Below are 25,498 nucleotides of genomic sequence, written 5' to 3' on the forward strand. Positions count from 1 at the left end.
AGTCTGTTCGTTGTTCGCTAGGTGACATTGCACAGGAAATGGTTTTCTTTCTGGAAAATGGAGATAGTAATTGTGGGGGCTCTTATGCTGCTCAGCATGGATGGTACGTATAGTGTGGAATATGTATTTAAATCCCTGTATTGGGAATGCTGTACAATAAATCAAACACAATCTGGATGAATTATGATGTAGAATTTATTAAGAAACACATAGGGAAGACTTCTGCATCTACAAAGACGATTCAAAGTGATCCTAAAAGAAGAAAGCCTGACACAAGAACTATGAGTACATTAATAAAGAAGTACGGTTATGAAGATTATTGATCAATTATAGAAACCTATGAAAAAGTTATGAAAATTTGTTTTCCTAAGTTACTTAGAAGAATCCAGTGACCCTGACCTCAGAGTCAAAGCCAGACCGTAACTCCGTACTGAGGACGCACGAAGCTGGCACATGACCCACATACACGGGAGGAAAAGAAGTGGGGAGTCCTCTGCACTCCAGCAAGCTGATTCACAACTTTTAAATAGGCCAAAGAGTCACAGAAACCTTGTTAGCCCAAAATAAGACCTAGCCAGACCATCAGTTCTAATGCGTCTTTTGGAGCTAAAATTATTATAAGACCCATATAATATAACGTAATATAATAATATAATATTATAATATAATATAATATAATATAATATAATATAATATAATATAATATAATATAATATAGTATAATATAATGTACTGGGTCTTATATTAATTTTTGCTCCAAAAGACGCATTAGAGCTGATGGTCTGGCTAAATCTTATTTTCGAGAAAACACGGAATTATGCTGCAGCGTGCTGGTTGTCAGCAAAGCCTAGAAGGTGAATTTGTTTCCATAATGGCAAGGCAGTTAGCAGGAGGCGTTTGTGCAGACAGCGGTGCTCTGGCGAGGAGATCAGCAGCAGCAAGGCTGGCAGCAGCTGCACCCGCCGTAGCGAATGCACCCAGGCACGCAGCAGCAGGTGGGGAGGTAGCAGGTTCTCTGCACGTACACGGGACAACTGCACACTGGCTGGCAGCAGGGCTGGCAGCAGCAAGTGGGGCGGCAGCAGGGCTGGCAGCAGCTGGACCCACAGCAGCTGGGCTGGCAGCAGCTGCTCACACAGCAGGGACGGCAGCAGGGACGGCAGCAGGTGGTCCTACAGCAGGTGGTCTGGCAGCAGGTGGGGCGGCAGCAGGGCTGGCAGCAGCCTGACCCACAACAGCTGGACCCACAGCAGGTGGGCTGGCAGCAAGGGGAGCAGCACATGGTGTCAGGGGTGGAGGGTGAGTTTCTGTTCAGAGGTGAGTTTCTCAGATTCTGATGAGCCCTTCTTTTCTGGGGCTTTTATACCCTGGACCCCAATATTGGGACCAATAAGCAGGACTTTCCTTGTTGTTTATGTTGTTTTTGTGTCACTGGGAAATTTTCAAGGAGGAAGTTGTTCCGTTTGTGTTTTGAGGCTTCTGTAAATTTCTGTTTGATCTTTTTCTTAATTGGGAATACTACTTAAGGACCGTTTCCAGAAATGAGACAGTGAGGAATCATCCTCAGCAACATTTCTGGTCATGTGATGTCATTTGGTCATGTGCTAGTTCCCGCAGGTTTGAGGAAGGTCAGGAGAGTTGTCCTTTCTCAGCTTTGCTCCTTTGGCCGTGTTTAGATTGGGAAGTGCCCTGAGAGGTCAGCACCTGACGGGTCTGTGGGAATGAAGCCCTGCGTGAGTCCAAGTCTGATACTTCTGAAAGTCTGGTTCAAGGCTCTAGCATGTGTCTCTCTGTGGCGATCTGCTCAAAATGTGTTTCCCAGGTCTATCAGAGACCTTGGGTAGAGGACAGTTGGCAAATCAGCAGCAAAACAGGAGGATGGAGGCAGAAGCCGTACCCTGGGTTTCAGAGCATCAGTCCATTAATGTCCCGTCTCTAGTTCTAGGTGAGTCAGTATCTAAGGTGAGACATCCCAATTTGCACATACTTTGTTTTATTAATTGAGGCAAACAGGTGAGATAAGGTGATAGCCTAGGTGTATTTTACTGTGTAAATTTATATATTTCACAAACATGGAAAATTGTCAGCCATAATCTAAAACGTTTTTCTGCCCCATTCTCTGTCTTCTAGATACGTATGAGGTGTGATCAAAACATACGGTGAATGTTTAAGATTTTTATTACAGTAGAAGTCACACTGCCATTAATCCCCCCCTAAAATACTCTCCCTTGCTTCAAACACACTTATCCCATCGTTCTTGCCGCTTTCTGAATCAGTTCTGGAAGTCCTCTTTTGTGAGTGTCTTTGGTTGTGCTGTTGTGGCTGCCTTGATGTCCTGAATCATTTTAAAACGTTTACCTTTCATGGTCATTTTAACTTTGGGGAAGAGCCAAAAGTCGCATGATGCCCGATCCAGTGAATAAAGTGGGTGAGGACACACCATAATATTTTTATTTGACAGAAATTGCCATACCAGAAGTGATATGTGACACAGAGCCTTTCCATTGTGATCATAAAATACGGTGAATGCTGCTGCTGAGTGCCATCCAACAGAAAGGCAGGGATTTTCAATACGGGAAGCAGCACATTGAGCCTTAGTAACAGTGTGTGACAAGTTTCAACTTGTTCGGTGAGTCAGTTGCACTATGGTTGAGAGAAGGTATATTTTAAAGTATGCCATAAATCATGGATCACAAACAATGCATTAACATGAAATGGGCAAATGGTTTCATCTTCTATCATGATAATGCTCCGTGTTGCATTTCCAGTCTTTTGTTCAAGTCTTTAATCCATTTTGAGTTCATTTTTTGTATGATGTATAATAGTGTCCCATTACATTCTTTTGCATGTTTGTCCAAAACCATTTATTGAAAAGACTGTCCTTTTCCCATTGTGTATTCTAGGCTCCTTTGTCATAAATATTTTGACCATAAATGTGTGGGTTTATTTCTCAGCTCTGTAGTCTGTTCCCATGTTCTATGTGTCTGTTTTTATACTAATACCATACTGTTTTGATTACTAGAGGACTGTAATATAGTTTGAAATCAGGGAGCATGATGCCTGTAGCTTAGCTCTTGTTTCTCAAGATTGCTTTGGGGATTTCTGAGGTTCCATGTAAAGTTTAGCATTTTTTTTTCTATTTCTGTGAAAAATACCATTGGAATTTTAATAGGGATGACATTGAATCTGTTGATTGCTTTCAGTAGTGTGGCCATTTTAACAATATTAATTCTTCCAATCCATGAGCATGGAATTATGTACATCTTCTTTAATTTCTTTCATATGTATCTTCTAGTTTTCAGTGTGCAGGTCTGTCATCTTCTTGGTTATATTTATTCCTAGGTATTTTTTTGATACAATTATCATCTTAATTTCTCTTTCTGATAGTTGATTATTAGTGTATAAGCAACAGAGGGGCAGCCGGATGGCTCAGTTGGTTAGAGTGCGAGCTCTCAACAATAAAGTTGCTGGTTCAATTCCTGCATGGGATGGTGGGCTGCGCCCCCTGCAACTAAAGATTGAAAACAGCAACTGGACTTGGAACTGAGTTGTGCCCTCCCCCACTAGATTAAAGGACAATGACTTGGAGCTGATGGGCCCTGGAGAAACACACTGTTCCCCAAGATTCTCCAATAAAATTTTAAAAACAAAGAATGCAACAGATTTCTGTATATTGATTTTATAGACTGCAACTTGTTAATTTGTTGATTAGTTCTATGAATGAAAAGGGGGCTCTGTAATAAATGCGTGACCGAAAGCAACCTCATACAGTGATCTGGTAATAAATTCCTAACTGGGCAGGTAATGATGGATAGTCACACCCCAGGCCTATAATTTCTTAGTGAAAGGTATATCTTTGCCTTAAATCAGCCATACCCACTTTTCTTGTGCAACTAGGTTAACACACCTTTGAAATGCCAGAGTAATCCTGTTTTCCAGACCCCTTGAAGCATATAATCTTGTTAAAGATCCTGTAATCCAATCATACAGATTTCTCTGCCCTGCTTTCTTCTACCTTCAGGGAATCTTCCGTACATGCCCTCCTTAATTCCAAGTGTATATAAAGACCTGCAAAACTGTCATGCTTCAGTGTGGTCGAGATCTGGCTTCACAGCATGGTCATCAGTTTGGCTCAAATGACCTCTTATAAAAATTCTCTACGGGTTTGGAAAGTCTTATATCAACATTTCTAAGTTCTTTTTTTTATGTAGCGTCTAGATTTTTCTACATATAATATTATGACATCTGCAAATAGAGTCAGTTTTACGTCTTCCTTTCTGATTTGGATGCCTTTGTGTTTTTGTTTTGCTTTGTTTTTTATTATGTTTTATGACTAATTGCTCTGGCTAAGACTTCCAATACTATGTTGAATAAAAGTAGGGAGAGGGAGCATTCTTGTCTTGTTCCTGATCTTAGAGAAAAAGTTCTCAGATTTTCACCACTGAGTATGATATTAGCTGTGGGCTTGTCATGTATAGACTTGATTATGTTGAGATGCGTTCCCTCTATCCTCATTTTTTGAGACTTTTTAGCATAAATGGATGTTGAATTTTGTCCAGTCCTTTTTCTGTATCTATTGAGGTGATCGTATGACTTTTATCCTTCATTTGCTCAGACCAATTTCCTTCCGCCAGACGTGCACTTTTATGTCTTAGGGCTCTCTTCATGCAGCAGCAGAAAGCCACGCTGTCTGTGAGTGCCTCACTACAAAACACATTCAGCCAGTGATTCTGGAGACCTGTTTATAAGGACTCCAGCTCCTTTGTTCGTCAAGTAGGAGAATTCTAAAGTGCATGTTTAAATCATTTCTGAATGTTTCCTCTCAAGTTTAAGCTTCAGTTGCAAACTTTGATACTGGCTTCCTAGGCACCTTTGCCTACATCATTTCCTCGATGAGCTGCCAATGTGATCTGCGTATCCTCAATAAACTATGTCCACGTGAACCTTTTTCTCGGATATTTTTTCTGAGAAAGCAAACTATGACTTTCACTTACCTCTCTCAGGCTTCATTTCTTCTTCTCTAAAACAGGAACATATATTTACCCACCTTGAAATCTTTTTCAAGAATTAAAGATACGTACATAAAGCGTTTAATGAACATCTAGGAAACAGTAGGCAATCAAGCACATGTTGCGTCTTCATCTGGTTCACCCAGAAACACAGCAAAAGACAGCAGTCAGCAAGTTTGGACTTGGCAGTCTCTTCAGAACATCCCAGACACACTGGCTCAGAAGTTGGCATGTGTCCTGGACATTGGCCTTTTGATTCATCAAAGATACCTCTACTACTCTCAGGGGGGTACCCCAATCCCAACTCTTATATTCCTTTCAGAGCCCGAATCAAGCCTTAACTCACTGAAGGGTCAGGCAGCATCATTGTTCAGGACAGAAAACGCCAGCCTTCTTTCTAGCATAACTCCTATGAGCACACAAGTTCTTCTACTTTTCTTTCTCAAATTCTTCAGATTCCCATAGAATCAGAAGTTTTCTTTTCCCTCGGGTGTCTCATATTTGCCTCACAAAACACAAGAGGTTATTGTGTTCCCTTAGATGGTTCCGAGGCTATGGATTACTCAAAGTCATAAATGCCCATTGCATTGTTTCTCATGCCCTGACTTTGTCCTTACTTAATTTTTTTAAAAAAATCATTGAGTTCAGAAGGACACGTGGCGATAAATTTGAGGAATACCACATACGGTTCATTTGGAGGGCAGAAAATGACTTATTTCCTTGCTGTCTTGATAGACACTCAGAAGGAGGCAATTCAGAATTTGATTTGCATGAGACTAATGAACAAGTCCCTTTAAGTGAGACTTTCATGAGGACAGAAGGATGCCAAAAATTATTGGATGCAGAAGAATTGTGTGAGTAGCTGACAGCACCTGAGACAGGAAAGGCTGCTGGCTCCCTGCCTGCGTGAGACCTCTAAAACGCAACCCCCACTGTCATAACATGGAGCTGCAGGTGCTGGCGTGTGGGACACTGACGTGGATGAAACGTTATCGTCACACGTTGTCTGTGTACACAAGAGATTATTCCTTACATTCTCAAAGTAGAACATCAACTGCACATCTTACTAGACCTCAGTACTCAGTATCATTGCTACTTGTATTGACTTGTAAACGTAGGTGCCCTTAAGCAGAAGACCCAGTCCTGGGTATGAGTCCGTCCATCAGCTACATGGCATTGCACAAGGATATTTTCTCATCTGAAAATGCGGGTAATAATTCATGGAGTTCTGTTGGATACTACATATGGATCGTATGCAACAGGTGTATGAGTTCCTACATGAGTAATACTGTGCAGTAAAAGAAAACACAATGTGGAATTAAAATGGTACAGAATTTATTTTAAAGAATATAGGTAAGATCACTGCATCTAGGGAGAGGTGTCAAAGCAATCATGCAAACAAGAAATAGGAAAAAGAACTATGGGTATACGGAAAAGAAAATATGATTGTGAAGATCCTGACCAATTGCAGGAACCTATTAAAGGGCAATGAAGATGAGGTGCTTAGAGGGAGCAAGCCATCCTGGCCTCAGAGTCAAAGCCAAGAGCATAGCTCCACACCGAGGATGCAGGAAACTGACGCACGACCACATCCACGGGAGGAAGAGAACTGAGGGAAGTCCTCTGCACTCCATCGAGCTGCTTCACAAGCTGTAAACAGAAATTTTGGTGACGACATGCTGGTTCTCATCAAAGTCAAGGAAGTGGATTTGTCCACATAGCAAATTATTTAATAGGCAGCATTCAGTTCAGTTGGTGATTCTTCGGCAAAATGGTCATCAGCAGGAACAAGGCTGGCAGCAGCTGCTCACACAGCAGGGGTGGCAGCAGGGCTGGCAGCAGGTGGTCCTACAGCAGGTGGTCTGGCAGCAGGTTGGGCGGCAGCAAGGCTGGCAGCAGCTGCTGACACAGCAGGGACAGCAGCAGCTGCTCACACAGCAGGGACGGCAGCAGCTGCTCACACAGCAGGGATGGCAGCAGCTGCTCACACAGCAGGGTTTGCAGCAGGGCTGGCAGCAGCTGCTCACACAGCAGGGTTTGCAGCAGGGCTGGCAGCAGCTGCTCACACAGCAGGGTTTGCAGCAGGGTTGGCAGCAGGTGGTCCTACAGCAGGTGGTCTGGCAGCAGGTTGGGCGGCAGCAAGGCTGGCAGCAGCTGCTCACACAGCAGGGTTTGCAGCAGGGCTGGCAGCAGCTGCTCACACAGCAGGGTTGGCAGCAGGGTTGGCAGCAGGTGGTCCTACAGCAGGTGGTCTGGCAGCAGGTTGGGCGGCAGCAAGGCTGGCAGCAGCTGCTCACACAGCAGGGACGGCAGCAGGGCTGGCAGCAGCTGCTCACACAGCAGGGGCGGCAGCAGGGCTGGCAGCAGCTGCTCACACAGCAGGGTTTGCAGCAGGGCTGGCAGCAGCTGCTCACACAGCAGGGTTTGCAGCAGGGTTGGCAGCAAGTGGTCCTACAGCAGGTGGTCTGGCAGCAGGTTGGGCGGCAGCAAGGCTGGCAGCAGCTGCTCACACAGCAGGGACGGCAGCAGGGCTGGCAGCAGCTGCTCACACAGCAGGGGCGGCAGCAGGGCTGGCAGCAGCTGCTCACACAGCAGGGTTTGCAGCAGAGTTGGCAGCAGGTGGTCCTACAGCAGGTGGTCTGGCAGCAGGTTGGGCGGCAGCAAGGCTGGCAGCAGCTGCTCACACAGCAGGGATGGCAGCAGGGCTGGCAGCAGCTGCTCACACAGCAGGGGCGGCAGCAGGGCTGGCAGCAGCTGCTCACACAGCAGGGTTTGCAGCAGGGCTGGCAGCAGCTGCTCACACAGCAGGGACGGCAGCAGGTGGTCCTACAGCAGGTGGTCTGGCAGCAGGTAGGGCGGCAGCAGGGCTGGCAGCAGCCTGACCCACAACAGCTGGACCCGCAGCAGGTGGGCTGACAGCAAGGGGAGCAGCACATGGTGTCAGGGGTGGAGGGTGAGTTTCTGTTCAGAGGTGAGTTTCTCAGATTCTGACAAGTTTTTCGCTTCTAGAGCTTTTATACCTGGAGCCCCAAAAGTTGGCACCAATGAGCAGAGTTTTCCTTGTTCTTGTTTATGTTGTTTTCCATAGTCAGTTGGGGAATCGTAAACAGGAAGTTGTTCCTTAAATGTTAGAAATCTTTTGAAAATAAGTGCTTAATGTGTTTCTTAATTGATAATAACTCTTAGAAAACCCCCCCCCCTCTTTTTTTAGATAAAAAGAAATAGTCACATTATAGCACGTTCCTCCTTCAGTTGTAATCTGGTCCTGTGACCGTATAGTTTCTGCTGGCCTGGGCCGCTCAGAGCCGTTGGTGAATCTCTGCCTAACCTGTTTACTGCCAGAGTCATTTAGGTCACTGATTGTACATTACTTTTCCTTCTTTCTTTCTCTTTCTGTTTTTAATGAAGTATTTAGTTTAGGTGAGATGATACCTGAAGTATCTTTGAGTTCTAGCATGTTCAAAACGCTTTTGTGGTTTAACATCCATTTTACAAAGTCCTCAGGTTTGCGATTTCCAACCTGGTAAATTGTTATTAATTTCCATCTTGATAGGTTATCTCAAAGTGAACACATCCTTGTCACTATTACCAGGTTAAGAAATAGAATTTAACCCCATCCCCTTCGAGTTTATCACTCACTCATTCCCGAAGGTATAAATTGAGATTGTTTTTAAACTTTGTCTGAATGAAATAGTATAGGATTAGATACTTCTCGTTACAGGATGATCGTGAGACTCATCCATGTTATTATCTGGGGTTCATTCATTGTCCTTGCTGTATAATCTTCCACTGAATGAATATGACACAATTCCTTTGTTCCCTTTATTGTTGGTATACACGTGGATTGTTTGCAGTTTGGGACTAGTGAAAACAGTGCTGCTGCGAATGTTCTAGTAAGGCCCTCTGAGAAACAGATAAACATTTCTGCTGGATAAACATCTACTAGTGAAATTGTGCATAGTATTGGTGAGTCACAGTGTTTATACCATTCCCTGTAAAGAAAGGTCTTTCTCACTTTTCGTTAGATGTTTCCCTGGGTATTTTATTTTTTATGCTATTATTTTAGCTACAATTTAATAGTTTAATTTTTTTTATCTTTTTTTAATTATTTGTTTTTTTATTAGTTTCAGGTGCGCAAAACAATGTAATAGTTTGACATTTATCATTTATATCCCTCACACAGTGTCAACCCCCCTCCCCCCATCCACTATCCCGCTGATGTCACACACAGCCATTACATTTCCACTGTCTCTATTCCTAATGCTGTACTCTGCTTCTTGTAACTATATGTGTACGGGTGTATATAAACTTGTACTTGGCATTCATTACTGTTCAACTTCAGCTTCAGGTGTAGAGTGTAGTGATCAGGCATCTACATCTTCCCTGAGATGGTCTCCCTAATGAGACAAGTGTCCATCAGATACCCTATAAAATCTTTACAACATTATTGATTACATTCCCCAAATTACCTTTTGTATCCCCGTGGCAATCTTGTGGTTACCGATTGTGCTTTCTAATCCCCTCACCTTCCCCCTTATCCCCACCCCCCAATCTAGCAACCCTCAGTTTTTCCTCTATGTCTGTGAAACTGTTTCTGATTAGTTCATTTATTCTTTTCTTTAGATTCCACATATAAGTGAGATCATATGGTATATGTCTTTCTCTGTCTGACTTATTTCACTAAACATAATGTTCTCTAGGTCCATCCATGTTGTTGCAAATGGTAAGATTTCTTTCTTCTTTATGGCTGTGTAATCCTCCCTTGTATAAAGGTACCACAGTTTCTTAATCCAGTCGTCTACTGATGGGCATTTTGGTTGTTTCCATGTCTTGGCTATTGTGTATAGTGCTGCAATAAACATAGGGGTGCATAAATTTTTTTGAATTAGAGTTTTGGATTTCTCCGGATAAATACCTAGGAGTGGAATTGCTGGATAATAAGGTAATTTAATTTTCAGATTTTTGAGATGCCTCCATACTGTTTTCCATAGTGGCTGCACCAATCTGTAATCCCACCAGCAGTGCACAAGGGTTCCCTTTTCTCCACATCCTCACCAGCACTTGTTTTTTGATTTATTGATGACAGCCATTCTGACTGGGGTGAGGTGGTATCTCATTGTGTTTTTTATTTGCAATTCTCTGATGGTTAGTGAGGTTGAGCATTTTTTCATATGTCTGTTTGCCATCTGTATATCCTTTTTAGAAAAATGTCTCTTCATGTCCTCCGCCCATTTTTTAATTGGGTTGTTTGTTTTTTTGGAGTTGAGTGAGTTTTTTATAAATTTGGGATATTAACCCTTTATCGGATATATCATTGGCAAATATCTTTTCCCATTCAGTAGGATCCCTTTTGGTTTTATTGATGGTTTCCTTTGCTGTGAAAAAACTTTTTAGTTTGATGTAATCCCACATGTTTATTTTTTCTCTTACTTCCCTTGCCCAAGGGGATAGATCAGTAAAAATCTTTCTCCAGGTAATGTCTGTAAAGTTTCTTCCTATATTTTCTTCTAGGAACTTTATGGTTTCAGATCTTACATTTAAGTCTTTAAGCCATTTTGAATTTATTTTTGTACATGGTGTAAGGAGGTGGTCCAGCTTCATTTTTTTGCATGTGTCTGTCCAGGTTTCCCAGCACCATTTATTGAATAGACTGTCGTTACCCCACCGTAAATTCTTGCTTCCATTGTCGTAGATTAAATGTCCATATAAGCATGGATTTATTTCTGGGCTCTCTATTCTGTTCCATTGATCTATATGTCTCTTTTTATGCCAGTACCATGCTGTTTTTATTACTGTAGCCTTGTAGTATAATTTGATGTCAGGTATCATGATACCTCCCACTTTGTTCTTATTTCTCAAGATTGCTGAGGCTATCTGGGGTCTTTTATGGTTCCATATAAATTTTAGTATTATATGTTCTATTTCTGTGAAAAACGTCCTTGGTAGTTTGATAGGAATTGTGTTGAATATGTATATTGCCTTAGGCAGTATGGACATTTTAACTATATTAATTCTTCCTATCCATGAACAGTTTAATTTTTAACAGTTTCTTACATATAAAAAAATAATTCATAGTTATATGTTGGTCTTGTAATCAAACTCTCTTATTAATTCTAATAGCTCATCAATAGATTTTTTTGGAAATTTTACGTGCACAGTGATATCATCAGCAGATGACAGGGTTGCTTTTCCAAAGCTGTACTAAAAGACATAAACAGAAGCAGAACCAATTTACGCGAGGCACTTTAAAGAAAAGGAATGGTATCAGACTAGAATGTTCGCTAGCCTGGTTGAGGACTTGTAGAAATGAGTGTTTCTTAAATGGGCGTGTCATAGTCAATGATGGAAATTCAAGGCCAGGAGAGCCGCACAGACCAGGGTGGGCCGAACAACTAGCGCTGCACAGGGGAGTGTCACATTACATCTGAGTCTTTGCTCAGAAAACAACCTTCCGCTATTATTTAACTTCCCTTTTCGACATTCATGCACACAGAAACAACTGCTCAAATAGACTATAAAAACTACAGTTATTATAGTTATACTTGTGACTAACAAACTGGCATATTCGTTTACGGGGATGGATAAAGTTGTTATGCCCCTAGAGGAGGGCTCATCCTTTGTATATAAATGAGATCAGATATCTGAGTCTGCAAGAATGAAATCCAGACCCTCGTAGATGTATCAAAATTATAAGAATCAACTTGAAAGGATTTTGAGAGACAGCTCCTTGTTTTCCTAGGTGAATAGATAATGTAATTTGGTGGCACCCCGTATTATTTTGTTTTACTGTTACACCTTTGAATGCCTGTGGACTTCAGAGAATGACAGCACAATGTCATCAATCAATCAGTTGTAGTGTTTGAATGAGACAGAGAATTTAGGAACCTCATAGAGACTCAGTAATGGGAGGATTCTGATTGAATTCACTCTCAGAGGCTGTGAATCATAGATACAGTATCCCAATACCTGCCAACTGGTTGTTTGATTGATGTCTCGCTACATCCAGTGATGTGATTTCCTACGCGCATGGCAGCCCACACCATTAGCAAACATCTGTAAACAGGATTTCCTATGGGAGTGTCAACCTCCTCTGGGCTCCTGCATCTTTTGCTCATTGGGGTCTCATGTGGTCAGACAGTCAGAATGGCAGTGCCGAGCATTTCCCCTTGTTGTTAGACACCTGTCTCCTGATACTCGGTGCTGCAAAATCATATTCACTATCATCTCTGGTGGATATTTCCCCACCTCATGGAATGCACTTCTAACTCTGCACGGCATTTCCCTGGTGGCTGCATGAATTTTATGATTCTTATTTTTCCCCAAGGCCCCTCTCACTGACCTTGCCAATTAGATCTCTATTGTTAGATGAAGTTCAGAGTAGTTCCTCTAAATATTCTAGATTTACTAGATTCAAGTTTAGTGGAATATAATATCCTTGAAATGTATGGACATTTGTTATCATTCTTAATTACTTGTGTCTGTGCCAATTTCGATTTTGTAAGATGCTTCTAGTATGAATCATCCATTTCCCATAATAAGTGCCCAGAAAGATTGTTCATCTTTTTATCTCTGATTTTATCTACAACCAAAAGTTCTCTATTGTGGAAGTAGAGGACAATAGATTTTCGTTATGGGATTTAAAACATATGGAAGAGTGCTCGAATTCCTGTTCTGCGACGCACTAGCTCTATATTTAGGGGAAAATATAGTGTGTACTTATGCCAAGTCCTGAGTTGTTTCTCACATATACTCTGTCATTGTCCCTTACAAATATTTCCTTGTTTTTCCACTACCATCTTACATATTATGTCCACCCATGGATTAATCTGGAAGTGTGTTTTTTTTTCTCTATTTACCCCTTTTTTACTGGGTTAGCCAATCTTCAGTCAGATACCTTCTTGGAAAAACCACGTCTTATATTTTCAAGGGATAGCACAGAAATAAATCTATTCACCATACTTCTTTTTAGTAGATCATAGTTTCTTGTTTCTTTTTCCTCGATAATCCAAGGTATTCTCTTTTGTTTATCTTGTATACCTGACATAACACAAACTAACCTCACTTTACAAATTACAAACATCCAAAGCAAGGTATTAATGAGAAGCCATATCACATCCAGGGAGAAGAGCACAGTTTAGCACTGACTCAGTGACTAAAGAACATGTGGGTGATGATACTTGGCACAATTCCACTTGCTTTCTGCAAACACTGAAGTTATTGTGATACATGAACTTGCAATAACTTAAACTTTATCAATTGATAGCCCCAATGGGAGCTGTTATGCCTGATGGAGAAATTTTACTACAACAGATCAACTTCTGACCTGCAAAGGCAGTGAAAAAGGGAAATAGTCCCAATGAAAAGAACAGTAAGAAGTACAATAGATATATATTTGGAGAAGAAGTTGCCTAAAGAAATGATGTCTGTTAGATTTTGCAAATGGCTAAAGGCCTGAGACTTTGATCTCAGCCCTGCAAAGGGCAAGGTTGGAAGATGAAGAGATTTGAAGAATCATGGAGACGGAGATGGTGTGTGGGCAGAAAGTGCTTCCTCTTTGCCCCACATCATGCCCCCCAGAGAGGATCCACCCCGTAGGAGGCACTAGCAGCCAGGAGTTCGGGATAACTCGTCCCATCTCCCTCCTCAGGTGCCCCCGGGCTGCACAGAGAGCGTGAACAAAGTGGCCACGGTGGCAGGGAACAGGCTGTGTGTGCACCCACAGCACCGGCTCCCTCCCCACAGCGGCCTCTGCTGCATGTGCTCTTGTCAGAATCTGAGAATGGTGTTGAGCCCTAGTCGGTAATATCACTCATGACAATCTACCACCCCACGTGGCGCCAAGTGTCCTCCAAGGGGCCACTTCCACGTGGAAGACAGCAGTTCTCCTTACTAGGACGGCCGTGTGGCAAATGGCAGCGGTGTCCCCGTCTGCACTAGTATCCACAGCTCGCAGTGTCATTGCCATAGGGTCCTGGGGACCATCACTTTGGACCAAGGGGCCCATCTCTGATAAGCAAGGTCAGCAATAGGCACGTGACCGTGGGTCTACTTGTCCTGCCGTACATCACACAGCAGAGAAATTGGTGGCCAGATAAAACAATTGGAATGGTCTGTTAGAGGTGCTGCAAAGACACCAACATAAAGGTGACAATAGTGACTGATATATGCTCTTCTGCATGTGGACTACACCTTAATCCAATGGCCATCATACGGTTGAAATATACATAGGACCACATATATCCATAAATAGTAGAAAACGTAGGTTCAGAAAGGGATGTGTAGAAGTAGGAGGGACTGTCACGTTAACCCCCAGTGACATATGTAGGTCTCTGTGCTTCCTGTCCCGCTGTGTCTGTCGGTCTCCTGGATTGAAGCTTTTACTCCTATGAAAGGCACATTTTTGTCAGGAGACATAATCCATTTTGCAACTACCATGGGGCCAGTTGGGACTCCTCACATCAGTAGACGAGCAGGCAGAGGAAACAGTTACTATTCGGTGAGGGGTGATTATCATGAGGAGGGAGAGAGCAGGGAGAAGGACCCTGGATTGTAGGACGTCACTGGAGTGTCCCCTGGTGTGTCCATGCCCAGTGACAGCCTGACCTGAGAGTGACAGCGCCACAGCTCACCAAGGGCCTCGTTACCCGAAGCTCAGGCCTCTACTTCTTTGGGATGGAAATGTCAGTGCCTGGAACAGGAACAGAAGACCGCGTCCTGGGTCTGAGTCTGTTCGTTGTTCGCTAGGTGACATTGCACAGGAAATGGTTTTCTTTCTGGAAAATGGAGATAGTAATTGTGGTGGCTCTTCTGCTGCTCAGCATGGATGGTACGTATAGTGTGGAATATGTATTTAAATCCCTGTATCGGGAATGCTGTACAATAAATCAAACACAATCTGGATGAATTATGATGTAGAATTTATTAAGAAACACATAGGGAAGACTTCTGCATCTACAAAGACGATTCAAAGTGATCCTAAAAGAATAAAGTCTGTCACAAGAACTATGAGTACATTAATAAAGAAGTGTGGTTATGAAGATTATTGATCAATTATAGAAACCTATGAAAAAGTTATGAAAATTTGTTTTCCTAAGTTACTTAGAAGAATCCAGTGACCCTGACCTCAGAGTCAAAGCCAGACCGTAACTCCGTACTGAGGACGCACGAAGCTGGCACATGACCCACATACACGGGAGGAAAAGAAGTGGGGAGTCCTCTGCACTCCAGCAAGCTGATTCACAACTTTTAAATAGGCCAAAGAGTCACAGAAACCTTGTTAGCCCAAAATAAGACCTAGCCAGACCATCAGTTCTAATGCGTCTTTTGGAGCTAAAATTATTATAAGACCCATATAATATAATATAATATAATATAATATAATATAATATAATATAATATAATATAATATAATATAATATAATATAATATAATATAATATAATGTACTGGGTCTTATACTAATTTTTGCTCCAAAAGACGCATTAGAGCTGATGGTCTGGCTAAATCTTATTTTGAGAAGACACGGAATTATGCTGCAGCGTGCTGGTTGTCAGCAAAGCCTAGAAGGTGAATTTGTTTCCATAATGGCAAGGCAGTTAGCAGGAGGCGTTTGTGCAGACAGCGGTGCTCTGGCGAGGAGATCAGCAGCAGCAAGGCTGGCAGCAGCTGCACCCGCCGTAGCGAATGCACCCAGGCACGCAGCAGCAGGTGGGGAGGTAGCAGGTTCTCTGCACGTACACGGGACAACTGCACACTGGCTGGCAGCAGGGCTGGCAGCAGCAAGTGGGGCGGCAGCAGGGCTGGCAGCAGCTGGACCCACAGCAGCTGGGCTGGCAGCAGCTGCTCACACAGCAGGGACGGCAGCAGGGACGGCAGCAGGTGGTCCTACAGCAGGTGGTCTGGCAGCAGGTGGGGCGGCAGCAGGGCTGGCAGCAGCCTGACCCACAACAGCTGGACCCACAGCAGGTGGGCTGGCAGCAAGGGGAGCAGCACATGGTGTCAGGGGTGGAGGGTGAGTTTCTGTTCAGAGGTGAGTTTCTCAGATTCTGATGAGCCCTTCTGTTCTGGGGCTTTTATACCCTGGACCCCAATATTGGGACCAATAAGCAGGACTTTCCTTGTTGTTTATGTTGTTTTTGTGTCACTGGGAAATTTTCAAGGAGGAAGTTGTTCCCTTTGTGTTTTGAGGCTTCTGTAAATTTCTGTTTGATCTTTTTCTTAATTGGGAATACTACTTAAGGACCGTTTCCAGAAATGAGACAGTGAGGAATCATCCCCAGCAACATTTCTGGTCATGTGACGTCATCTGGTCATGTGATAGTGCCCGCTGGTTGGAGGAAGGTCAGGAGAGTTGTCCTTTCTCAGCTTTGCTCCTTTGGCCGTGTTTAGACTGGGAAGTGCCCTGAGAGGTCAGCACCTGATGGTCTGTGGGAATGAAGCCCTGCGTGAGTCCAAGTCTGATACCTCCGAAAGTCTGGTTCAAGGCTCTAGCATGTGTCTCTCTGTGGCGATCTGCTCAAAATGTGTTTCCCAGGTCTTTCAGAGACCTTGGGTAGAGGACAGTTGGCAAATCAGCACCAAAACAGGAGGATGGAGGCAGAAGCCGTACACTGGGTTTCAGAGCATCAGTCCATTAATGTTCCGTCTCTAGTTCTAGGTGGGTCAGTATCTCAGGTGAGACATCCCAACTTGCACATAACTTGGTTTTATACATTGTGGCAAACAGATGCGATGAGATGACAGCCAAGGTATATTTGAATTTGTGAATCGATACGAGAATATTTCAACAAATGTGGAACATTGTCAAGCATAAATTCTTAAATGTTTATTCTTCCTAAGTCTCTCTCTTTTCTGGCTACATATGTAGGAGTGAGATTGCTGTGTGACAGGGAAAGCATATGGTCAATTGTGGTAGAAAGAAAGAACAGTGTTTTAGGCTCCACTTCCAGCAGTGTCACCTGCTCTTTCTGGTGTTCTGAGCCTTCTGAATTCTGCTGGTATATATCGTTGCTGGTTTGTTTTTTTTTAATTGAGGTGTAATTGACATATAAAGTTATATTAGTTTCAGTTGTAGAACATAATGATTTGATATTTGTATATATTGCAAAATGATCACCACAGTAAGTCTAGTTAACATCTGTCATTATCCATAATTATAATTTTTTTCTAGTGATGAGAACTTTTAAGATCTACTGTCTTAGCAACTTTCACTATGCAACACAGTATTATTAATCATAGTCCCCTTTTGTACATTACATTCTCATGACTAATTTATTGCATCACTGGGAGTTTGTATCTTTTGGCCCCTTTACCCATTTTGCCCCCCCACACACTCCACCACTGGCTACACCAGTGTGTTCTCTGTATTGATAAAATCAGTATTTTTGTTACATTCCACAGATAAGTGAGGTCATTTAATACTTGTCTTTCTCTATCTGACTTATTTCACTAAGTGTAATGCCCTCTAGGTCCATGTTGTAGTAGATGAAAAGATGTTTGTTTGTTTGTTTGTTTGTTTTTAATTTATTTTTCAAATTTATTGGGGTGACAATTGTTAGTAAAATTACATAGATTTCAGGTGTACAATTCTGTATTGCATCATCTATAAATCCCATTGTGTGTTCACCACCCAGAGTCAGTTCTCCTTCCATCACCATATGTTTGATCCCCTTACCCTCATCTCCCACCCTACACCCCCTTTACCCTCTGGTAACCACTAAACTATTGTCTGTGTCTATGAGTTTCTGTTTCTCATTTGTTTGTCTTGTTCTTTTGTTGTTTTTGGTTTATATACCACATATCAGTGAAATCACATGGTTCTCAGCTTTTTCTGTCTGATTTATGTTGCTTAGCATTATACTCTCAAGGTCCATCCATGTTGTCACAAATGAAAAGATGTTTGTTTTATGGGTTTTTTTCATGGCTGAGAAATATTCTTGTGTGTGTGTGTGTGTGTGTGTGTGTGTGTGTGTGTGTGTGTACAGAGACACGGGTACAGGGTGGTTGGTGCATATATATCCATTGATGTATGCGTGGACAGAGAAAAGGGATCTTGTGGTTCCACACAAATTTTAAGATTTTTTTTCTATTTCTATTTGTGCTTGTGACTGTGCACAGCATTTCCCTATTGACTGCATGAATTTTATGAGGCTCATTTTTCTTCAAGGACCCTGTCACTAACCTTGGAAACTGTACCTTTATTTTTAAGATGAAGTTCAGAGTCAAAATATTGTAGATGTTACCAGATTCTGGTTTAATGGAATGAATTATCCTTGAAATCTGCGGCCATATTTTATCATTCTTATCATTTGTGTCTGTGCCAATTTGTAAGATGCTTCTAGTTTGCGTCATCCATTAACTGTACTAGGTTTCAACAAAGATTGTGCAGCTGTTTATCTCTGATTTTATGTTCAGCCATAAGTTTTCTGTTGTGAAAGTAGAAGACAATATACTTTTGCTATGGGAGTTAAAATATTATGGAATTGTACTCAAATCCCTGTTGTGGCCCTCATCAGCTGTGTGTGTGGGCAAATGTAGACTATACTTACACCAATTATGAATTCATTTCTCACATACGCTGTGTTATCATCCCTTACAATTAAGTGTTTATCCACTATCATCTTATGTATTATGTCCACTTAGGATTCCTCTGGAAGTGTTTTCTTTCCCTTTTTTTTCCCTCTTTTACTGGTCTACAGCCAGTCTACAGTCAGATACCTTGTTAAGAGACCAAAAGGTCTCTTATGTTTTCAACGATGTCCCGGAAACAATATGCTCATCACTCTTGTTAATTAATAGAGAAGAGTTTCTTTTCCGTTTCTTTTCATCGATAATCCAAGATACTATCTTCCATTTATCTTCAGATCCCAGGTTTAATACAAACTAACCTCAATTTATAAATTGTAAACATCAAAACCAAGGTATTCACGAGAGTCACAGCACTTCTAGAATCACGGACATGGAGATGGTGTGTGGGCAGAAAGTGCTTCCTCTTTGCCCCACGTCATGCCCCCCAGAGAGGATCCACCCCGTAGGAGGCACTAGCAGCGAGGAGTTGGGGATAACTCGTCCCGTCTCCCTCCTCAGGTGCCCCGGGCCTGCACAGAGAGTGTGAACAAAGTGGCCACGGTGGCAGGGAACAGGCTGTGTGTGCACCCACAGCACCGGCTCCCTCCCCACAGCGGCCTCTGCTGCATGTGCTCTTGTCAGAATCTGAGAATGGTGTCGAGCCCTAGTCAGTAATATCACTCATGACAATCTACCACCCCACGTGGTGCCAAGTGTCCTCCAAGGGGCCACTTCCACGTGGAAGACAGCAGTTCTCCTTACTAGGATGGCTCGTGCGGCGAGTGGCAGCGGCGTCCCTGTCTGCAGTACTATCCACAGCTCGCAGTGTCATTGCCATCGGGTCCTGGGGAGTGTCACTTCAGACCAAGGGGCCCATCTCTGATGAGCAAGGTCAGCAATAGGTACATGACTGTGGATCTACTTGTCCTGCCGTACATCACACGGCAGAGAAATTGGTGGCCAGATAAAACATGGGAATGGTCTGTTAGAGGTGCTGCAAAGACACCAACATAGAGGTGACAATAGTGACCGATATATGCTCTTCTGCATGTGGACCACACCTTAATCCACTGGCCATTATATATGGTGGACTCACATGTAGGACCCCATCTATCCACATGGGTTCAGAAAGGGGTGTGTAGAAGTAGGAGGGACTGTCACGTTAACCCCCAGTGACATATGTAGGTCTCTGTGCTTCCTGTCCCGCTGTGTCGGTCGTTCTCCAGGATTGAAGCTTTTACTCCTATGAAAGGCACATTTTTGTCAGGAGACATAATCCATTTTGCAACTACCATGGGGCCAGTTGGGACTCCTCACATCAGTAGACGAGCAGGCAGAGGAAACAGTTACTATTCGGTGAGGGGTGATTATCATGAGGAGGGAGAGAGCAGGGAGAAGGACCCTGGGTTGTAGGACGTCACTGGAGTGTCCCCTGGTGTGTCCATGCCCAGTGACAGCCTGAGCTGAGAGTGACAGCACCACAGCTCACCATGGGCCTCGTTACCCGAAGCTCAGGCCTCTACTTCTTTGGGATGGAAATGTCAGTGCCTGGAACAGGAACAGAAGACCGCGTCCTGGGTCTGAGTCTGTTCGTTGTTCGCTAGGTGACATTGCACAGGAAATGGTTTTCTTTCTGGAAAATGGAGATAGTAATTGTGGTACGTATAGTGTGGAATATGTATGTAAATCCCTGTATCGGGAATGCTGTACAATAAATCAAACACAATCTGGATGAATTATGATGTAGAATTTATTAAGAAACACATAGGGAAGACTCCTGCATCTACAAAGACGATTCAAAGTGATCCTAAAAGAAGAAAGCCTGACACAAGAACTATGAGTACATTAATAAAGAAGTGTGGTTATGAAGATTATTGATCAATTATAGAAACCTATGAAAAAGTTATGAAAATTTGTTTTCCTAAGTTACTTAGAAGAATCCAGTGACCCTGACCTCAGAGTCAAAGCCAGACCGTAACTCCGTACTGAGGATGCACGAAGCTGGCACATGACCCACATACACGGGAGGAAAAGAAGTGGGGAGTCCTCTGCACTCCAGCAAGCTGATTCACAACTTTTAAATAGGCCAAAGAGTCACAGAAACCTTGTTAGCCCAAAATAAGACCTAGCCAGACCATCAGTTCTAATGCGTCTTTTGGAGCTAAAATTATTATAAGACCCATATAATATAACGTAATATAATAATATAATAATATAATATAATATAATATAATATAATATAATATAATATAATATAATATAATATAATATAATATAATGTACTGGGTCTTATATTAATTTTTGCTCCAAAAGACGCATTAGAGCTGATGGTCTGGCTAAATCTTATTTTCGAGAAGACACGGAATTATGCTGCAGCGTGCTGGTTGTCAGCAAAGCCTAGAAGGTGAATTTGTTTCCATAATGGCAAGGCAGTTAGCAGGAGGCGTTTGTGCAGACAGCGGTGCTCTGGCGAGGAGATCAGCAGCAGCAAGGCTGGCAGCAGCTGCACCCGCCATAGCGAATGCACCCAGGCACGCAGCAGCAGGTGGGGAGGTAGCAGGTTCTCTGCACGTACACGGGACAACTGCACACTGGCTGGCAGCAGGGCTGGCAGCAGCAAGTGGGGCGGCAGCAGGGCTGGCAGCAGCTGGACCCACAGCAGCTGGGCTGGCAGCAGCTGGACACACAGCAGGGACGGCAGCAGGGCTGGCAGCAGCTGCTCACACAGCAGGGTTGGCAGCAGCTACTTACACAGCAGGGACGGCAGCAGGGCTGGCAGCAGCTGCTCACACAGCAGGGACGGCAGCAGCTACTCACACAGCAGGGTTGGCAGCAGGGTTGGCAGCAGGTGGTCCTACAGCAGGTGGTCTGGCAGCAGGTTGGGCGGCAGCAGGGCTGGCAGCAGCTGCTCACACAGCAGGGACGGCAGCAGCTGCTCACACAACAGGGACGGCAGCAGGGCTGGCAGCAGCTGCTCACACAGCAGGGACGGCAGCAGCTACTTACACAGCAGGGACGGCAGCAGGGCTGGCAGCAGCTGCTCACACAGCAGGGACGGCAGCAGCTACTCACACAGCAGGGTTGGCAGCAGGTGGTCCTACAGCAGGTGGTCTGGCAGCAGGTTGGGCGGCAGCAGGGCTGGCAGCAGCTGCTCACACAGCAGGGACGGCAGCAGCTGCTCACAGAACAGGGACGGCAGCAGCTACTCACACAGCAGGGTTGGCAGCAGGGCTGGCAGCAGCTACTTACACAGCAGGGTTTGCAGCAGGGCTGGCAGCAGCTGCTCACACAGCAGGGACGGCAGCAGGTGGTCCTACAGCAGGTGGTCTGGCAGCAGGTTGGGCGGCAGCAGGGCTGGCAGCAGCTGCTCACACAGCAGGGACGGCAGCAGGGCTGGCAGCAGCTGCTCACACAGCAGGGACGGCAGCAGGTGGTCCTACAGCAGGTGGTCTGGCAGCAGGTTGGGCGGCAGCAGGGCTGGCAGCAGCTGCTCACACAGCAGGGACGGCAGCAGGGCTGGCAGCAGCTGCTCACACAGCAGGGACGGCAGCAGGGACGGCAGCAGGTGGTCCTACAGCAGGTGGTCTGGCAACAGGTAGGGCGGCAGCAGGGCTGGCAGCAGCCTGACCCACAACAGCTGGACCCACAGCAGGTGGGCTGGCAACAAGGGGAGCAACACATGGTGTCAGGGGTGGAGGGTGAATTTCTGTTCAGAGGTGAGTTTCTGTTCAGAGGTGAGTTTCTCGGATTCTGATGTCTCCTTCTGTTCTGGGGCTTTTATACCCTGGACCCCAATGTTGAGACCAATAAGCAGGACTTTCCTTGTTGTTTATGTTGTTTTTTGTCATTGGGAAATTATCACGGAGGAAGTTGTTCCCTTTGTGTTTTGAGGCTTCTGTAAATTTCTGTTTGATCTTTTTCTTAATTGGGAATACTACTTAAGGACCGTTTCCAGAAATGAGACAGTGAGGAATCATCCCCAGCAACATTTCTGGTCATGTGACGTCATCTGGTCATGTGATAGTGCCCGCTGGTTGTAGGAGGTCAGGAGAGTTGTCCTTTCTCAGCTTTGCTCCTTTGGCCGTGTTTAGATTGGGAAGTGCCCTGAGAGGTCAGCACTTGACGGTCTGTGGGAATGAAGCCCTGCGTGAGTCCAAGTCTGATACCTCCGAAAGTCTGGTTCAAGGCTCTAGCATGTGTCTCTCTGTGGCAATGTGCTCAAAATGTGTTTCCCAGGTCTATCAGAGACCTTGGGCAGAGGACAGTTGGCAAATCAGCACCAAAACAGGAGGATGGAGGCAGAAACCATACACTGGGTTTCAGAGCATCAGTCCAGTAATGTTCCGTCTCTCATTCTAGGTGGGTCAGTATCTCAGGTGAGACATCCCAACTTGCACTTACTTTTTTTTTTAAAATGATGCAAACAGGTGACCTAAGATGATAGCCAAGATATATTTGTGTACATTTATATATTTCAACTATTGTGGAACATTGTCAGCCATAATCTCCTATAAACTTTTCTGCCCCCTTTTCTCGGTTTTCTAGTTAAATATGTAGGAGCGAAGTTGTCATGTCATAGGGAAAGCATATAGTCAACAGTGGTAGAAAGAATAGAATAGTTTTCTAACATTTTACTACCAACAGTGTCACCTGCTCTTCCTGATACTGTGAATTTTCTGAATCTACCGGTATATATATATATATATATATATATATATATATATATATATATCAGTAATTTTTTTATGGAGGTACAATTGCCATACGTATAACATTATATTAGTTTCAGCTGTAGAACATAATGATTCAATATTTATATCTATTACAAAATAATCACTACAAAAGTAAGTCTAGTTAACGTCTGTCACCATCCATAGATACAAACTTTTTCTTGCGATGAGGACTTTTAAGATCTACTCTCTCAGCAACTTTCAATACATTACGTTATTAGTAACGATAGTCTCCAATACATTAATAGTAACTATTGTCTCCATGCTGTACATCACATGCCCACGACTAATTTATTTCATACCTGGGAGTTTGTGTCTTGCACCTACTTGACCCGTGTCTCCTACCCCCAGCCACCCACCGCAGGCTCCCAACAACACGTCCTTTGTCTCTATGAGGTCACTTTTTCTTTTTTACATTCTACATATAAGTGAGATCATATAGTATTTGTCTTTCTCTGTCTGAGTTAATTCTCTTAGCGTAAAGCCCTCAAGGTCCATCCATGTTGCTACAAATGGGAAGATTTCCTTCTTTTAATGGTAGAATAATATTTTATTGTATATATATTATATGCCTCATTTTTTTTTTCATCCATTCTTACATCAGTGGATACGTACGTTGCTTCCATGTCTTGTCTATTATAAATACTGCAGCAGTGAACATGTAGGTGTATATATCGTTTTGTGTTAGTGGTTTATTTTTCTTCAGATAATTACTCAGAAGTGGAATTGCTGGATCATAAGGTAGTTCTATTTTTAATATTTTTAAGTAACGTTTTTATTTTTCACTGTGACATACAACATGACATTAGTTTCAGGTTTACAACACAGCGATTACACATCTACATAACTCACAAAGCAACCACCCCAATAAAGTCCAGTACCCATCTGATACGCTACATAGTTATTACAATATTATTGACTATATTCCCTATGCTGTACTTTACATCCCTGTGACTATTTTTATAACTGGCAATTTACACATATTCCCCTTTTTTCACCTGTCTCCCCATCCCCCTCCCATCTGGCAACTTTCAAAATGTTCTCTGTATCTATGAGTTTGTTTCTGTTTAGTTTATTCATTTATTTTGTTCCTTAGATTCCACATAAGTGAAATCATATGGTATTTGTGTTTGTCTGGCTTATTTCACTTAGTACAATTCCCTCTAGGCTCATCCATGTTGTTGCAGCTGGCAGGACTTCTGAGGAACCTCCATTCTGGTTTCCATACTTGCTGCAGCCATCTACATTCCCACCAACAGTGCACAAGGGTTCTTTTTTCTCCACATCATCAACATTTGTTATCTTTTGTCTTTTTGTTTATTATCATTGTGACAGGTGTGAGGTGATAGCTCATTGTGGTTTGGTTTGCATTTCCCTGATGCTTAGTGTTCTTTGGCACCTGTCCATGTACCTGTTGGTCATCTATGTCTCCTTCGGCAAAATGACTGTTCAGATCCTCTGCTCATTGTGTAATCAGATTGTTTGGTATTTTGCTATGGAGTTGTATGAGCTCTTTATATAAATATTTTGGATATTAAACCTTTATCAGATATATGATTTGCAAATATTTTCTGCCATTCAAGAGGGTGCCTTTTTATTTTGTTGATGCTTTCCTTTGCTGTGTAGAGCTTTTTAGTTTGATATAGTTCCACTCGTTTATTTTCTTGCCTTTGCATTGGTGCCAACTCTAAAAAATCATTGCCAAGACCAGTGTCAGTGTCTGTGTGTTCTTCTAGGAGTTTTATGGTGTCATATCTTACATTCAAGTATTTAATCCATTGGTCACCCAGGAAGTAAAATGACTGATGCTTTCTCAGTCTCAGCTTCTGCCTCTACCCCTCTGCGTCGGTTCTGCTGTGCTAAATATGGAAGAGATTGTGCTAAACATCCTGTACGCAGGTGCCCGTGATAGAACTGGGCCACACAGGTGGGGCAGGTTCCCCCAGAGAGATCCCTGTAGAGGTCGAGAGTCAGTCAGGCTTTTGTGGGGAAACAGACTTGGACTCAGCATGGATTCAGCTGTCACCGTGAACATATCAGCACCATGCCCGTCACCACGGGGACATTTCCCATCTAAGTCAGCTGGAGAAATAAAACTGGGGAGGACACGTGCACTGACCCTCATGAGGCATCAGGGACCACCTCATACGACCAGAGTGTGAGCAGAGGAGACCATTGTTGATGACGTGAACAC

General features: G+C 43.5%; 2 protein-coding genes and 1 long non-coding RNA gene across 3 annotated transcripts in view; 1 reads left to right on the plus strand and 2 right to left on the minus strand.

The window, feature by feature from the left end:
* The window catches only part of LOC141568817 (uncharacterized), a 323,632-nt gene that overhangs the window by 264,635 nt on the left and 33,499 nt on the right, over positions 1–25,498 (plus strand). The gene's annotated exons all lie outside the window — the stretch shown is intronic.
* Positions 756–7,945, minus strand: LOC141568956 (uncharacterized). The gene is made up of 2 exons (XM_088788959.1): positions 6,858–7,945; positions 756–1,259 (listed from the first exon to the last, which is right to left on the minus strand). The coding sequence occupies exons 1-2, from the start codon at positions 7,943–7,945 to the stop codon at positions 929–931; spliced, it is 1,419 nt and encodes a 472-aa protein (XP_088645085.1). The 3' UTR covers positions 756–928.
* Positions 20,934–22,277, minus strand: LOC148756554 (uncharacterized). Its single transcript, XM_088802248.1, has 2 exons — positions 21,228–22,277; positions 20,934–21,158 (listed from the first exon to the last, which is right to left on the minus strand). Exons 1-2 carry the CDS (start codon positions 22,253–22,255, stop codon positions 21,053–21,055), a joined length of 1,134 nt encoding a protein of 377 aa, XP_088658374.1. The 5' UTR covers positions 22,256–22,277; the 3' UTR covers positions 20,934–21,052.

Source organism: Rhinolophus sinicus, chromosome 12 (genome assembly GCF_057876585.1).
Source record: "Rhinolophus sinicus isolate RSI-liver-muscle chromosome 12, RSI-T2T, whole genome shotgun sequence".
Lineage (NCBI taxonomy): Eukaryota > Metazoa > Chordata > Mammalia > Chiroptera > Rhinolophidae > Rhinolophus > Rhinolophus sinicus.

Excerpts from the sequence above, each read along its gene's own strand:
- LOC141568956 (XM_088788959.1), bottom strand. The coding sequence starts at position 7,945 with ATGTGCTGCTCCCCTTGCTGTCAGCCCACCTGCTGCGGGTCCAGCTGT. Across the intron at positions 1,260-6,857 it reads TGCCAGACCACCTGCTGTAG|GCCCACCTGCTGTGGGTCCA; the intron begins GACCACCTGCTG and ends CCCTTGCTGCCA.
- LOC148756554 (XM_088802248.1), bottom strand. The coding sequence starts at position 22,255 with ATGTGTTGCTCCCCTTGTTGCCAGCCCACCTGCTGTGGGTCCAGCTGT. Across the intron at positions 21,159-21,227 it reads TGCCAGCCCAGCTGCTGTGG|TTGTCCCGTGTACGTGCAGA; the intron begins GTCCAGCTGCTG and ends GCCAGTGTGCAG.